General features: G+C 43.4%; 1 protein-coding gene and 1 long non-coding RNA gene across 13 annotated transcripts in view; one reads left to right on the top strand and one right to left on the bottom strand.

The window, feature by feature from the left end:
- Positions 1–2,294, bottom strand: part of FBXW11 (F-box and WD repeat domain containing 11) — a 123,364-nt gene extending 121,070 nt beyond the window's left edge. For 3 of the 9 annotated variants that reach the window (XM_045901337.3, XM_064596571.1, XM_045901379.3), the window contains exon 1: positions 2,153–2,294. Coding sequence is in view for 5 of the 9 variants with exons in the window: in XM_045901360.3 (XP_045757316.1) it covers positions 2,153–2,197 (45 nt within the window). In the remaining 4 variants the exon portion in view is untranslated. The remainder of the gene's footprint in view (positions 1–2,152) is intronic. The other 6 variants (XM_054513575.2, XM_054513579.2, XM_054513577.2 and 3 more) reach the window with 3 other exon arrangements.
- Positions 2,295–2,514: 220 nt separating this feature from the next.
- LOC123861873 (uncharacterized) overlaps positions 2,515–13,250 on the top strand; it is a 71,923-nt gene continuing 61,187 nt past the window's right edge. For all 4 annotated transcript variants that reach the window (XR_010413223.1, XR_010413222.1, XR_010413221.1 and 1 more), the window contains exons 1-2: positions 2,515–2,810; positions 3,096–3,268. This is a non-coding gene — a long non-coding RNA (uncharacterized LOC123861873). The remainder of the gene's footprint in view (positions 2,811–3,095; positions 3,269–13,250) is intronic.

Genomic DNA, 13,250 nt, shown 5'->3' with positions numbered 1-13,250 from the left:
TAAGAGTCTTAACTGGGTATCCCTTTGAGAGAATATCAAAATCCGAATATGAAAACCCGTTTCAAAACTGATCTCTTTGTTAAATTTTCTGAGAATCTCCGTTTATAATGTCCTTGAAAGGCTGAAATATCTTTTCAGATCATAAACAAGTAAACTCATGTACAATCAAAACTTTTTTAAAGTTATGAGCATGGGAAACCAATAAATTTAGGCCAGAGATTTTTTTTTTTACCATACAATCAAAAATACTAAATGAATTACATTGTATTTCTTCTAATTCTTTTGAAAATAAAGACATTTTATTTTTTAAAAGAATGGAAATGGAAGGAGCACAGAACAGCCAATTTCAGAGGCACCAAGTTACAACTTTTCAATGTGAAGTACTCCTCCAGTTGCGAGGACATGTATTGTAGATCTGTAAAAATATGTACTATATATGGAATTCCAATAAGAGATTTTACCAAAATAACCCACTACAAAATTTCTAGAAACATCAAAGGCTTCGCTACAATAAGTTTGATAAATTATACTGAAAAGGAAAAATTACTTAATAATGAAAAGCAAATAAAAACTCACACGACAATATCCTTTAAAAAGCAAGCACATATGTCTGCACACAAAGCAGAAACGACCAAAGCTTTTTTTTTTTCTAGTTTTATAAGAATACTGGAGAAGTCTAGTTCTGTGGATTATGCAAAGGACAGCAAATATTAAGCTGTGTGTTTATGCTACTGTACTTCCATTTTTAAAACATGCATCTCAACTCCCCAGATACCATCATCCACAGAAACCATGCAGCTATCCAACAGACTTTCAGTGTCACCATTTATTATTTATAGCATTAAATGGGGGAAGTGGCTCTGATGTCACCGACCCTACCCAGTGGAATCACTGACTCAATAAACATTTTCACACTGGAGAAATCTGGCTAGGAAAACATTTTGCTGGGTTAAGTAGATTCTTTCACCTTTCCTCTCAACCCAGGGGTAGAGGCTGTTACTGTGTTAGGAGAGATACAAAGAAACTGTCAAGGTTTCCACAGGAAGAAACCCTGGGCATGTCCATTTGCTGAGGTAAAGACTTCTCCCAACTCTCCAGAGCCCAGTTTGATTTCCCCAACGCTCAAATTGGCAGGTAATAGCTGCCATGTTTCTTTTCTTCCACCAAATCATCCACCAAGCAGCAAATTCTTCGCTTCTACTAGCCACTCTTTGATAGTTCTGTTTCTAAAAACCCCTTCTGGCTCCAAGTCGTAAAACGGAAAGCGGTTGGGGTATCCGTAGGACCGGGGAGTCTGGCATGGCTACCAATGGTTTGTAATAGAAGAGTGATCGCTTCCCCAGGGGCCTAGGATTCTCCCCCCCCCCCTTTTTTTTTAATAAGAAAGAACTGACGGCAGTGATGAGAAGAAGCTCCCCTCCCCCATCTTCCCAAAGCAACGCTGGGAAACACGAAGTTACGGTTTCCCTTTCCTGGGAGATGGAATCCAGAGTACCTGGGGCCTTGCTATGCAAACATCCCTCACCGCGGAGTAGGAAACCCTTTGTCCGAGAAGCCGGACACCACAGGGGCCCGGGAAAGAGGCCCCTTATCCGTCACAGCCTCAAACCCCAGAGCTCCCCACCTCCACCCCTGTAGGGCCTATCCCGGAATCCACACACCCCTACGCTGAGGAGAAGGTGCTGAGACCCCTACTAGGATGCGGAGACCGAGGCCCTGATCGATCTCCTCCGTACCGCCCCCCCCCCCCCATCTCATTCGGCCTGAGTGGGGCTTCCAAGAGCGGTGCAGGCCTGGGCCGGAGAAATTCAGGGGGGAAATCCCCTTCTAAGAGAAGGAGAATGAGATGCTAGAGCGAGTGTGAGCTAAGGCCACAACATAATCGAGCGAGGGTCCTTCGAGAGATGGGCCCGGATATAGGACAGAGGGAGGAAGGAGAACCGAGGAGCATGGAGGGGGCCGGGCCAGGTCTGGCCTGAGATCTCCAGAGATCCGGAGCAACCGCGCCGGCCCCGAGGCCAGGAAAGCGGGGGCCCAGGTCCCGGCCAAGGCGGCGGGGAAGGGCCAGGGCCCGCCTCGCGCCGGACGTTGAGGTGGGCAGGCCCGCCCGGGGCCGGACGGACGGAAGAACGGTCCAGCGGGCCGCACTCACCATGAGCTCGATGGTCTTGTCCTCAATCACCGAGTCGGGCTCCATGGCGGCCCCGGCGGCCCCGCCTCGCTCTCCCCGCGCAGCAGCGAACGGCCCGGGCGGAGGAGGCGACGGCGGAGGCGGCAGAAGCGGAGGCGGCTACCGTTCCCACTCTAGCTGCCAGCCCGCCCGGGCCGCCGGCAGCTCCACCCTCCCCCTCGGCGAACGCAGTACGCAGACCGAGGACTACAGCTCCCAGCAGGCGCCGGGGGCCCCGCAGAGCGTTGTGGGAACGAGAAGTCAACACCAAGCTACTCTCTCTTGGCAGTCCGAAGCTGAATTCTGAGCAAAAGTAGCACTGGACTGTGACTGTGGGACGTGCAAACCTAAAGAATTAAGGTCTCCCTCAAAATAGGGCCTCGGGAACTCCACGACTACATGTCCCGGAAAGCCCTGCGCGCGGGTTCTCCTTCCGGCTAGTTTCTCCTGACTTCCTGGCAGCCCCAGGCGACTGAGACCGGGACGGAAACTCAGAGGTAACTCTTCACTCGTCAGAGATCCTGAGTGTGAGACGGATTTCCGCACATGCGCAGTCGATGCCGCAGTGCCTAGTCGACGTCTAGGTAGCGGCGCTGCTGGTCCGTGAGCGTCTGGTGCTAGGGACAGATGATGAAGACAGGTGGGTTCTAGATGCGTTAGGAGGACTTGGGGCTCAGGTGTGGGAGGGGCAACAAGCGAGAGAAGCTCGGGCAAGGGAGAGGCTCTGCGAGTATGGGCATCCCAGAAGTGAGGGGTTTGGAAATTTCGTTGGGGAAAGTGGGTTTATGGAGATGAACTGTGGTGCTGTCTGTACGCACCACGAACTGGGAGGAGCTGAGAGATGAAAGGGAACCTGTGTATATTGAGCCCCTCTTATTCATTCGTTAAGAAAATATTTATTTTTTAAACTTCCAATCTCTGCCAGGTACCAGCCTAGGCACTGGGAATCAGCTCCGATTCTAGTGGTGGGAAAACAGACATTAACCAAAAGAGTAGGCGCTAAGAAGGACTGCAGCTGGAGACTCCTAGTGAATTCTGCCTTCAGCTGTGTGTGAACTTTGCCAGGTCTATTAGTGCCCGCTAACCAAAGACCACCAGGTACGTACTGATTGAACAAGTTGAGTTTATTACTGGTTGCAATGACGAAGAATACCCACCATGAGAAATTATAGGCGTCTCGGTAAGAGTTGTTACGTGTTTTGGGAGAGGGTTTAAGGAAATGGGGCTTTACTCTGGATTAGATGCTGTCAGGAAGTGGGGGTGATTCTATGATTGAGCATCTCAATCATGCCTGGAACAAGGGACCAGTAGATTGAAGTTGAAGCTGCAATTGCTAAAGAAGCAGGAACCCCTCGTCAGGATGGGGGATGTTCGGTCATTTTTTAGGTTTGGACATTGTTCGTGACTTATCTGCGTTCAAATATAATTAAGGAGTGATCTTGTTTCTGTCTTGATCTATCCACAGTCAGAGAATGGCCCCATCTGATGTTTACATTCTGTGAAATTCTGTTCAACAGGAGAGCACAAGGCCTACCTAAGAGGGCCATCTATCATCTAGTAACATTACAGCCTGGATAATTGTACCAGGCCAGCTTCCAAATATCAGAGGCTGCTTTTCTTTTTCTCTAGTGTTTTGAATTCTCTGCACCTGTCAAGTGAGGGGACTTAATGACCTAGAAATCTTTCCATTTCTAAGGATCCAAGTTATTACAGTAATTTGTATGCATGCAGGGCACAGTGTAAGTTCCATGCCAGTAGAGTTTGAAGTTTCGTAGTCCTTATCTGGTGCTTTCCACCAAAAGAATTAAAAGAAAAGCAATAGGAAGAAAAAGCACAGAATTAGAAAGTTATTGCCACTAACTTGCTGTCTGAATTTCACAAGGCCCCTTCCCCTGCCTGGGCCTTGGTTAGTAAAACAGGAGTTAGAATAAATGACCTCTTGTTTCAGTTATATGGTGTCTCATAATAAGCCATGCCCAAGACTGAGTAGCTTAAAATAACAGTGGTTTATTTTTACAACTGTGTGGGTTGACTGAACACAGCTGGGCCCACATAGTATACTGAGGTTACTCATGAGACTGCAATCAGCTGGGAGCTCGTCAAAATGGCTTCTCATCCTCCAGGGCCTCTCTTCACCTGGTGTCTTATTCACCATGCTTCTGCATGGTGACTAGCTTCCAAGAAGACAAGCCCCAATGAGCAAATGATTATCAAGCCTTCAGTCGCACCATGCTTCCTAATGTCCCATTGGCCAAAGCAAGTCATACAACCAAGCCCAGAGTCCATGTAGAAAGGGACTATGCAAGGTTGTGAATGCCGAGAGTCAAGGTTCATTGAGGACTACTAATGTAACAGCCATCCAAGACCCCTGAGGTACCAGCATTTGCCACAGGACCTAGCACATAGGGTTAGGGTAGGAGTCACAAGCTGAATTCCTCAATATGTATGTTTACCCTACAGCATTTTTATTGTTTTAAAATTTGACATTTTCACATTTTAAAGTCTGAATTTCCATCTTCTCTTGAAAACTCAGACTCTCTGGCTTTTTGGCTATGTGTGGCAACAATATTCAGGGGTTAAGTAGCAACTGCCTTTTTTACATGAAGCATGTGCTCTATAGATTTCTCCTGTCCCCATTGCTCCCTGTTGTCTTATATCTGCATGCTCCACTCACTTAATTTGTATGCCTAACCCATAGAGAGATTTGAATTTGCAATCCCTGCTGTTAGAACTGTAATGGAGATAACTCAAGGTTTCTGTCCTTTTATTAAAACCATATCCCACCATAAGAGGAAAAAATACTTTTAGGTCAAATTCCAGGAGCTCAATGTGATTAAAAAGTCATATATTGATAGAAGCTTTACCCAAGCTATATGAGAGGCAAGCTGAGCCAAGTCTTATTACTTATGTCAGACAAGAACTCAGGTTCTCAGGTATTTTAACTGCTTCAGGCTGGAAGCCAACTGGTGATTAGATTTGGTCATCACTAAAGGCAGAAGTCCTTGAGTCATATTTCCCCCAGTTTTTCAGATAGCTCTGCTCTGGGGTTTACAAGACCCACTAACAGCAAAGTGGTCAGGTCCACAATCCCTTAACGGAAACCCTGAGGTCCGAAACATATTCAGAATTCAGAATTGCTTAGATTGTACAAAGACAGTATGATAAACATACTGTAAATATAATGAAACACACTTAGTGGAGTCTTGGAGAGCACTTGATAATCAAGCACATTAACTTTTGTGCCTCAGACCGTATGTTTGCCGTTACCAATTTATAGCCTCTCAGTTCCAAACTCCATTCTTCTTTTACATACTTTGGAATACTGGAGTCCAACTAGGACCCTGTGAATGTTTCTTCTCTGCCAGCTGGCACAACACTTAATTTTGTCAATAGAGAGCCCTAGAGGAACACAGGCAAATGAAGGATCTTCTCTTCCTAGTTCTAGTATACTTTATTTTCCTTCTTGCTTTTGTGGTGTACAAAAGCAAATGGTTTGCAGAACCATACCTCCCTCCCCCCGCCCCCAACATACACACACACAGGTGGCGAGGACATTCAGAGGGTGGCTTCCCAGTGAATTCAGTGACACTTCAGGGGGCAGTTTCCTGCCTGCCAGACGCGACCTGTAGCACCTCAGCAAACTTCAACCATCCAATGGCCCATAACTAACCTCTCCCCAGTGAGGTCTGAATCTCAGCCTAGCAGTGGGGGTGGGAGGGCTCTTCCAAGTTTGTTTCTTCCTTTGGTACTCTGCCTCAGCCCTAAAGGTAGTGCTTGCTCCCTATAACCGCTGTTTCTGTATTTAGCGTTGTCTTTGCCCCTTAGTGCTTAATACCCTGTTACTAGTTAATAGTTCTTTCTGCTTTTTGTTTCTTTTGTTTTTTATTTTTTATTTATTTTTTTTAAAGATTTTATTTATTTATTTGACAGAGAGAGACACAGCGAGAGAGGGAACACAAGCAGGGGGAGTGGGAGAGAGAGAAGCAGGCTTCCCGCCGAGCAAGGAGCCCGATGCAGGGCTCGATCCCAGGACACTGGGCAGACGCTTAACGACTGAGCCACCCAGGCACCCCCTTTTGTTTTTTAGATTCCACATATAAGTGAAATCATATGGTATTTGTCTTTCTCTGACTTATTTCACTTAGCATAATACCCTCTAGGTCCATCCATGTTTTCCCAAATGGCAAGATCCCATTCTTTTTTGTGGCTGAGTAATATTCCATTGTATATGTATACCACATCTTCTTTATCCATTCCTCTATCAATGGACTTGTAGTTGCTTCCATATTTTGGCTTTTGTAAATGCTACGATAAACATAGCAGTTCATGTATCTTTTCAGATTAGTATTTCCGTTTTCTGTGGGCAGATACCCAATAGTGGAGTATTGGATCATATGGTATTTCTATTTTTACTTTTTGAGGAACCTTAATACTGTTTCCCACTGTGGCTACACCAATTTACATTCCCATCAAGAGTGTAAGCGGGTTCCTTTTCCTCCACATCCTCACCAACACTTGTCATTTCTCTTTTTGATACTAGTCATTCTGACAGGTATAAGATGACATGTCATTGTGGTTTTGACTTGCATTTCCTTGATGATTAATGATGTTGAGCATCTTTTCACGGATCTGTTAGCCATCTGTATGTCTTCTGTGGAAAAAATGTCTATTCAGGTTCTCCACCCATTTTTTTAATCAAATTTTTTTGGTGTTGAGTTGCTTATTTCTATAGTTTGGATATTAACCCCTTATTGGACATATCATTTGCAAATATCTTCTCCCATTCAGTAGGTTGCCTTTTCATTTTGTTGATGATTTCCTCTTGATACGCAAAAGCTTTTTATTTTGGTATAATCCTAATATTGTATTTTTGCTTTTGTTTCCTTTGCCTGAGGAGACATATCTAGAAAAATGTTGCTAAGATTGATGTCAGAGAAGGTACTGCCTATATATATTTTCTTCTAGGAGCTTTATGGCTTCAGATCTCACATTCAGGTCTTTAATCCATTTTGAGTTTATTTTTGTGTATGGTGTAAGAAAGTGGTCCAGTATCATTAGTTTGCATGTTGCTGTCCAGTTTTCCCAACACCATTTATTGGAGACTGTCTTTTCCCCATTGTATATTCTTTCCTCCTTTGTCATAGATTAATTGCATGTAAGTGTAGGCTTTTATCTTGTCTCTTTATTCTGATTCATTGATCTTTGTGTCTGTCTTTGTGTCAGTACCATACTGTTTCAATTATTAAAGCTTTGTAATATAAACAATAATTCTTTATATCAAATTTTCCCAAAAAAGAATATGGCAGATGTGAGGGTATGTGACTTTCAAAACTAGATCATGAGGTGTTGTGGCATCCTCCTAGCTTTCTCTTGGATTACTCTCTCGGTGGGGGGAGGCAAGCTGCCATGTCATGAGGATACTCAAGCAGCCCTGTGGAGCTGTCCACCTGGTAAGGAACTGAGGCCACCTACCAAAACCCACACTGTCTTGCCAGGCCTGTGAGAGGGTCACCTTAGAAGTGGCTCCTCTTGCCCCATTCAGTCCTTCAGATGACTGTAGCCCCATTCGACATCTTGATCTTATGAGAGACCCTGAGCCAGAACCAATGGTCTATGTCATTTGTGGATCCCTGACCCACAGAGACTTAGGAGATAATGAATATTTGTTATTTTAAGCTGTTAGATTTTGAGTTAATTTGTTACACAGAAATAGATAACTAATAGAGATGCACAAAGAGAGAGCAAGTGAGCTAGTTCAACATATTGGACTCAGTGAACTCTCTTTTACTCAAAGCACCATAAACCCTTGGTAGGGCTTTAGGTCTTTCCCTTTCTTTTGAATACTGTTGAAGGTAAAGACTGGCATTTTAAAATGGTGTATTTGACCTCTAATGGGTTTTTTGAATTCAGATACATTATAGAGTGGGATAGTGCACTGAAATTTTCTTAAGTTTTTTTTTTTTTTTTTTAAGTAAACTGTGCCCAACATGGGGCTCAGACTCACAACCCCAAGATCAAAAGTTACATGCTACACCAACTGAGCCAGCCAGGCGCCTCCACTTTTTAAAATATTGTTATTTGCCTTTTTTTTTTTTTTTTAAAGTAATCTCCACATCCAATGTAGGGCTGAACTCATGATCCCAAGATCAAGAGTCACATGCTCAATTAACTGAGCCAGCCAGGTTCCTTGCACTGAAATTTTGACTTAATTCATTTCCAACAGATGTCAAAGAATGCAGTTCTCTTAGGGGAGAATCTTGTGAAACTCTAAAAAAGAGAATGGTGGTAAGAAGTATTAAAGGGGTGCCTGGGTGGCACAGTTGATCCGACTCTTGGTTTTGACTCAGGTTGCGATCTCATGGTCGTGAGATCGAGCCCTGCGTCTTGCTCTGCACTCAGTGTGGAGTCTGCTTGGGATTCTCTCTTCCTCTCCTCCCTCTGTCCCTCCTACTCATGTTCTCTCTCTCTCTCTAAAATAAATAAATTTAAAAAAAAGAAGTGTTAAAGATAGCAGCACTGTATTTATCCATATGACTAGGCTCCATATCTTATCCATCTATAGAATCAAAAATAAGGTAATCATAAAATACAGATTAGCACATTTATTTGAACTGAAAAACAGCCAAACTTTTTCTGACAGTCTTTTTGGATGACTGGTTTGATAGTGTAGACTGGCTTTGTCAATAATAGATGTTAGATGAGTTATATCTTTAGTTTTACAATTTTTAGGGAGATACACTTAAAGCACATAAATAGAAACATTTCACGGGCGCCTGGGTGGCTCAGTCGGTTAAGCGACTGCCTTCGGCTCAGGTCATGATCCTGGAGTCCCGGGATCGAGTCCCACGTCGGGCTCCCTGCTCAGCAGGGAGTCTGCTTCTCCCTCTGACCCTCCTCCCTCTCGTGCTCTCTGTCTCTCATTCTCTCTCTCGCAAATAAATAAATAAAATCTTTAAAAAAAAAATAAAAAAAATAAATAGAAACATTTCACCAATTAATTTATTGGCAAACATGTATTGAAATTAATATTTGTGTTTCCCAACCCTTTTTAAACTTATCAGGTGAAAGAAGATATCTCCAAGTGAAAGAGTAAAGAAAAGTTATATTAGTCAAAATAGAATACACTATGCCACAGTAACAAATTAATCCTGTGCAACCCTATGTATCAGTCCAAATTCAGTCAGAGAAGCAGAACCACTGAGTGTATTAAGGGATTTCTTACAAGGAGTTGACCTTATGTAGTTGTTAAATCTAATTAAGCAATCTCTGTAAGCCTGTTGTCTTCACAGTCGACACTGGACCTAAAGACCTTGGGGCAGGCAGGAAGGGAAGATGGAAATAAGATGTGTGAGAGCAAGCATAAGCCAAACTGGAGTCCGTAAGGATGGACTGAAACCTGTCAGTTCTCATTGCCTCTGACCTTGGTGGTGTGGCTGTCCTGCAGAGGCTGGAGCCCTTTGTCAAAGAGCTGAACACACAACCATGGCCCAGAAATCAGGGAAGCTAAAGGAGGCTGTAAGGGAACTTGGAGTGATTGCAGACCCGGCCACTCTTCACACCAAGGAGGTATGGGAGCAGATCAATGACAATGTATATGGGCTATAAAATGACTTCAGTTTTACTTCTACTCTCTTGTGGCCCACCCTAATCAGAAACACAGGAACAAAATTCAGGGAAATGTGGCTCAGCCTAGCCAAGCTGACACATTACTAAGTTTCCACGCCCTGGGAACATAATGTCTTAACACACCTGTTTTGTTCGTGCAAAGTCCAAAGGGGCTATCTAGCCTTCTACCTTGTTACACGGTCTGGAATTCATGGTCTCCGATATGGCTGGGCAGAGGGGACAGAAGGGAGGGTCACCCAGCTATTAACTGCCTTATCTCAGAAGCACATCATTCCTGCTCACTGTGCAGTGGTCAGTACCGAATCACACGGCCTGGAGAAGCTGCAAGGGAGGCCAAGCAACATACTCTCCCTGTCCACCTAGAAAAAAGGAAATGAAGTAGAATGTGTAAGTACATAAGATCATCTCTGCTACATGGGTTTAATTAATAATTAATTCTTGATAAAGACTTTTAGGTATGCTTTCTCGAAATTGAGAAAGTGAATTTCTCCAGTGATGATAGAAAAAATGCTTTTACTAGTCAGGTGATTTCCAGTACTTTGCTCTCAACAAAATTGAGTGATGATTGAATTAAGTTTTAATGATAATTTAAAATAATTTTGCTGACCGATCACTATGTAATTTTTAACGTAATAACATTGAAGGAATCCAAAGAAGTTGTATAACATTGCTAGGAGACAACTTTCATTCTTCTTGTACAAACAAGTCTTTTAAGTACTAACATCTATAAAAATGTGACCTAAAAATAAATTTGATACCAAATCATCTCATTCTAGCAATAAGTAATATTCATGCATGGATATGCAAACTATTTTTTTAGTTATTGGTTGGTTTAAAGATGTAGCTGTAATAAAATTCTGTGTAGTCATTATCAAAATATCCATGTACTTATTGTTTGGCCAAATGCATTTAATAACAATTACAATGATAATTTAAATGCAGGAAGTTTTTTTGCTAACATTCCAAGCCTGGGGTCACCAAAAATAAAAATTATAACACAACATGCAGAAGAGAAGTAGGATAAGGTGAGCAATAAGACTTTCAAGCATAAAATTTTGGGGGGAAATGGAATGGAGATATGAATTAAGGAGGGAAAAAAGGATATAAAATTTCCTCCTATCAGAAAACAGCTTGTTCATGTATATTTAAAAGGATAATGGTATGAAATACCATTTAAATTCATTGAGAGAAGTTAGCAGCTTTATTTTTAAAGGTCAGTATTTATTGGGATGCCTGGGTGGCTCAGTCAAGTTGCCAGCTTTTGATTTTGGTTCAGGTCATGATCTTGGGGTCCTGGGATGGAGCCCCACATTGGGCTCCACACTCAGCAGGGGTCAGCTTGAGGATTCTTTCTCTTTCTCCCTCTTCCTCTGCCCCTCCCCCTGCCCATGTGAGCTCTCTTTCTCTCTAAATAAATGAATCTTTTAAAATTAAATAAAATAGGGCGCCTGGGTGGCTCAGTTGGTTAAGCGACTGCTTTCAGCTCAGGTCATGATCCTGGAGTCCCGGGATCGAGTCCTGTATCGGGCTCCCTGCTCGGCGGGGAGTCTGCTTCTCCCTCTGATCCTCCTCTCTCTCATGCTCTCTGTCTCTCATTCTCTCTCTCTCAAATAAATAAATAAAGTCTTTAAAAAAAATTAAATAAAATAAATGTCAGTATTTATAATACACTGACAATCATATTCTGAACTATTTAAATTTATGCTGAAAAAATTTAGGTATTTTAAGAAATGAGTAATTACTTAATGTTTCAAAATTCTTTTGGGGTTACAAGAGGAAAAAAAGTCAAAGATCATTGCTCTAGATCACTGTGGTGACTGCGGAAAGGGCCTTGGTATCCTCAGTGCCAGACTCAAGTCTAGGATCTTGAACAAAACTAGACATTTGCCAAGAAGTCTTTGACATAGATGTGAAAGAATTGGATTTAGAAAAGATTTCCCTTCAATAATAACCAAGGACATACCGGTTAAAATAACCATCAGGTAGCCAATCTCTTTGTCCCAATCTCTTTGTCCCCCCAATCTGGGGATTCCTCGCTCCTGAGTAGCTCTGTGGTGGGCTACCCACTATAGCACTGAAGACTGTTCACAGTCTAACTCCAGTACATCTTTCCAGCTTTGTTTCTCACTCTGCTTTCCCTCACCTCCGTTCTGTCTCCTCACATTTCCCAGAACAAGTCCATTCCTTCATGCTTGCATGTCCCTCTCTCTGGCAGTTCTCACATCCTAGAGAGGATGAGATGGGTGCTTGAAAGCAGGGTACAAAATGAGAGGCAGGGCAGTGCATAATTCAACTCTAGTGTGAACTTTTTTGCTGGAGCCTAACTCCGGCCCTTCTGTAAGGCCCTAAGCAGCTTGGAGGGTTCCAAGTATTGAAAAATTTATCCTGAGGAGTATCCTAAATTCTGATGAAACAGGCCAGCAGAGAACAGGTAAAGAGGGATGAAGTTATTTGGGATTTCCTGATGAACTAGATTCTAGCTGCTAGAACATAGAATTTATAAGACCGAGGTTTCTGGCATTAATCCCAATGAGTTGTGCTTGTGTATGCAGGTACGGTCTCTTGTTGATGGCCTTATTCTGTTCCCTCCCACTTGAATGGGCATGTTGTGTGCCTGATTCTCCCTTTTTTTTCCCCACTGGAGGAGCTTTGCAACCAGTAGTGGCTCAGAATTACCAAACTTGGAGCAAAATATATGCACCAGGAGCCTTATCTACACAACAGGATGTAAAAAAGGGACTCTTTTAGTCTGGAGTTTCCGCTGTGGCCTTGAACCTGAAAACAATAGGTGCCATTTTAATGCAAAGTTCTAGATGAAGTTTGGAAGGCCTGTGAAGAAGGTTGTCCAAAAACAAATTCTGCCAGCTCTTCAGCCCATCCCCCACTTTGATGGTGTACTGGAGAGGCCTATAGACTGATCTGCTGAGATGGAAGAACATTTAGAGAATTCTTCCCTCCCAGTACTGCCCAGATGCACCTCAGGGTGCCTTAGGGACCACTCAGATACTGAAGTGTGTCCCCTTGAGTTTGGAGACATGGGCACTGGTTCCTCATTCATGTCTGCAAATGTGAATATATGGGCAGGCCAAAGGCTGAGTGGACATAGCCTGGGGCCATAGAGAGAAAGTACCCATCTCCGGAAGGGCCTGCCTTCCAAAATTCTGAGGGGCAAACATGCATGTTTGTGGGGGCCAGCTGGGGATTCCACAAAAACATTGTCTTGAAATGGTTGCTGACCAAGAGGGCCATCTGGAGGGAGGAAGTGATCCCTACAGGTGTCCCCTGTGAGGGGTAGAGCATAAGAAGTAGGAGATTAAGAGGGGAGGAAGGTTTCAGGGAGCTAGCCAGAGAATAATAGGAAGCCCAGAAGGTGCCCATGAGAAAAGATACCAGCCTTTGACATGAAACACTTAGGAGATACAGGTGCCAGATTATAACTGGGCAAGTCAGGACA

The sequence above is a fragment of the Mirounga angustirostris genome, unplaced genomic scaffold (assembly GCF_029215605.1).
Source record: "Mirounga angustirostris isolate CCGP_5_RB_7025 unplaced genomic scaffold, mMirAng1.0.hap1 SCAF_7, whole genome shotgun sequence".
Classification (NCBI taxonomy): domain Eukaryota; kingdom Metazoa; phylum Chordata; class Mammalia; order Carnivora; family Phocidae; genus Mirounga; species Mirounga angustirostris.
This window is presented reverse-complemented; position numbering and strand designations above follow the sequence as displayed.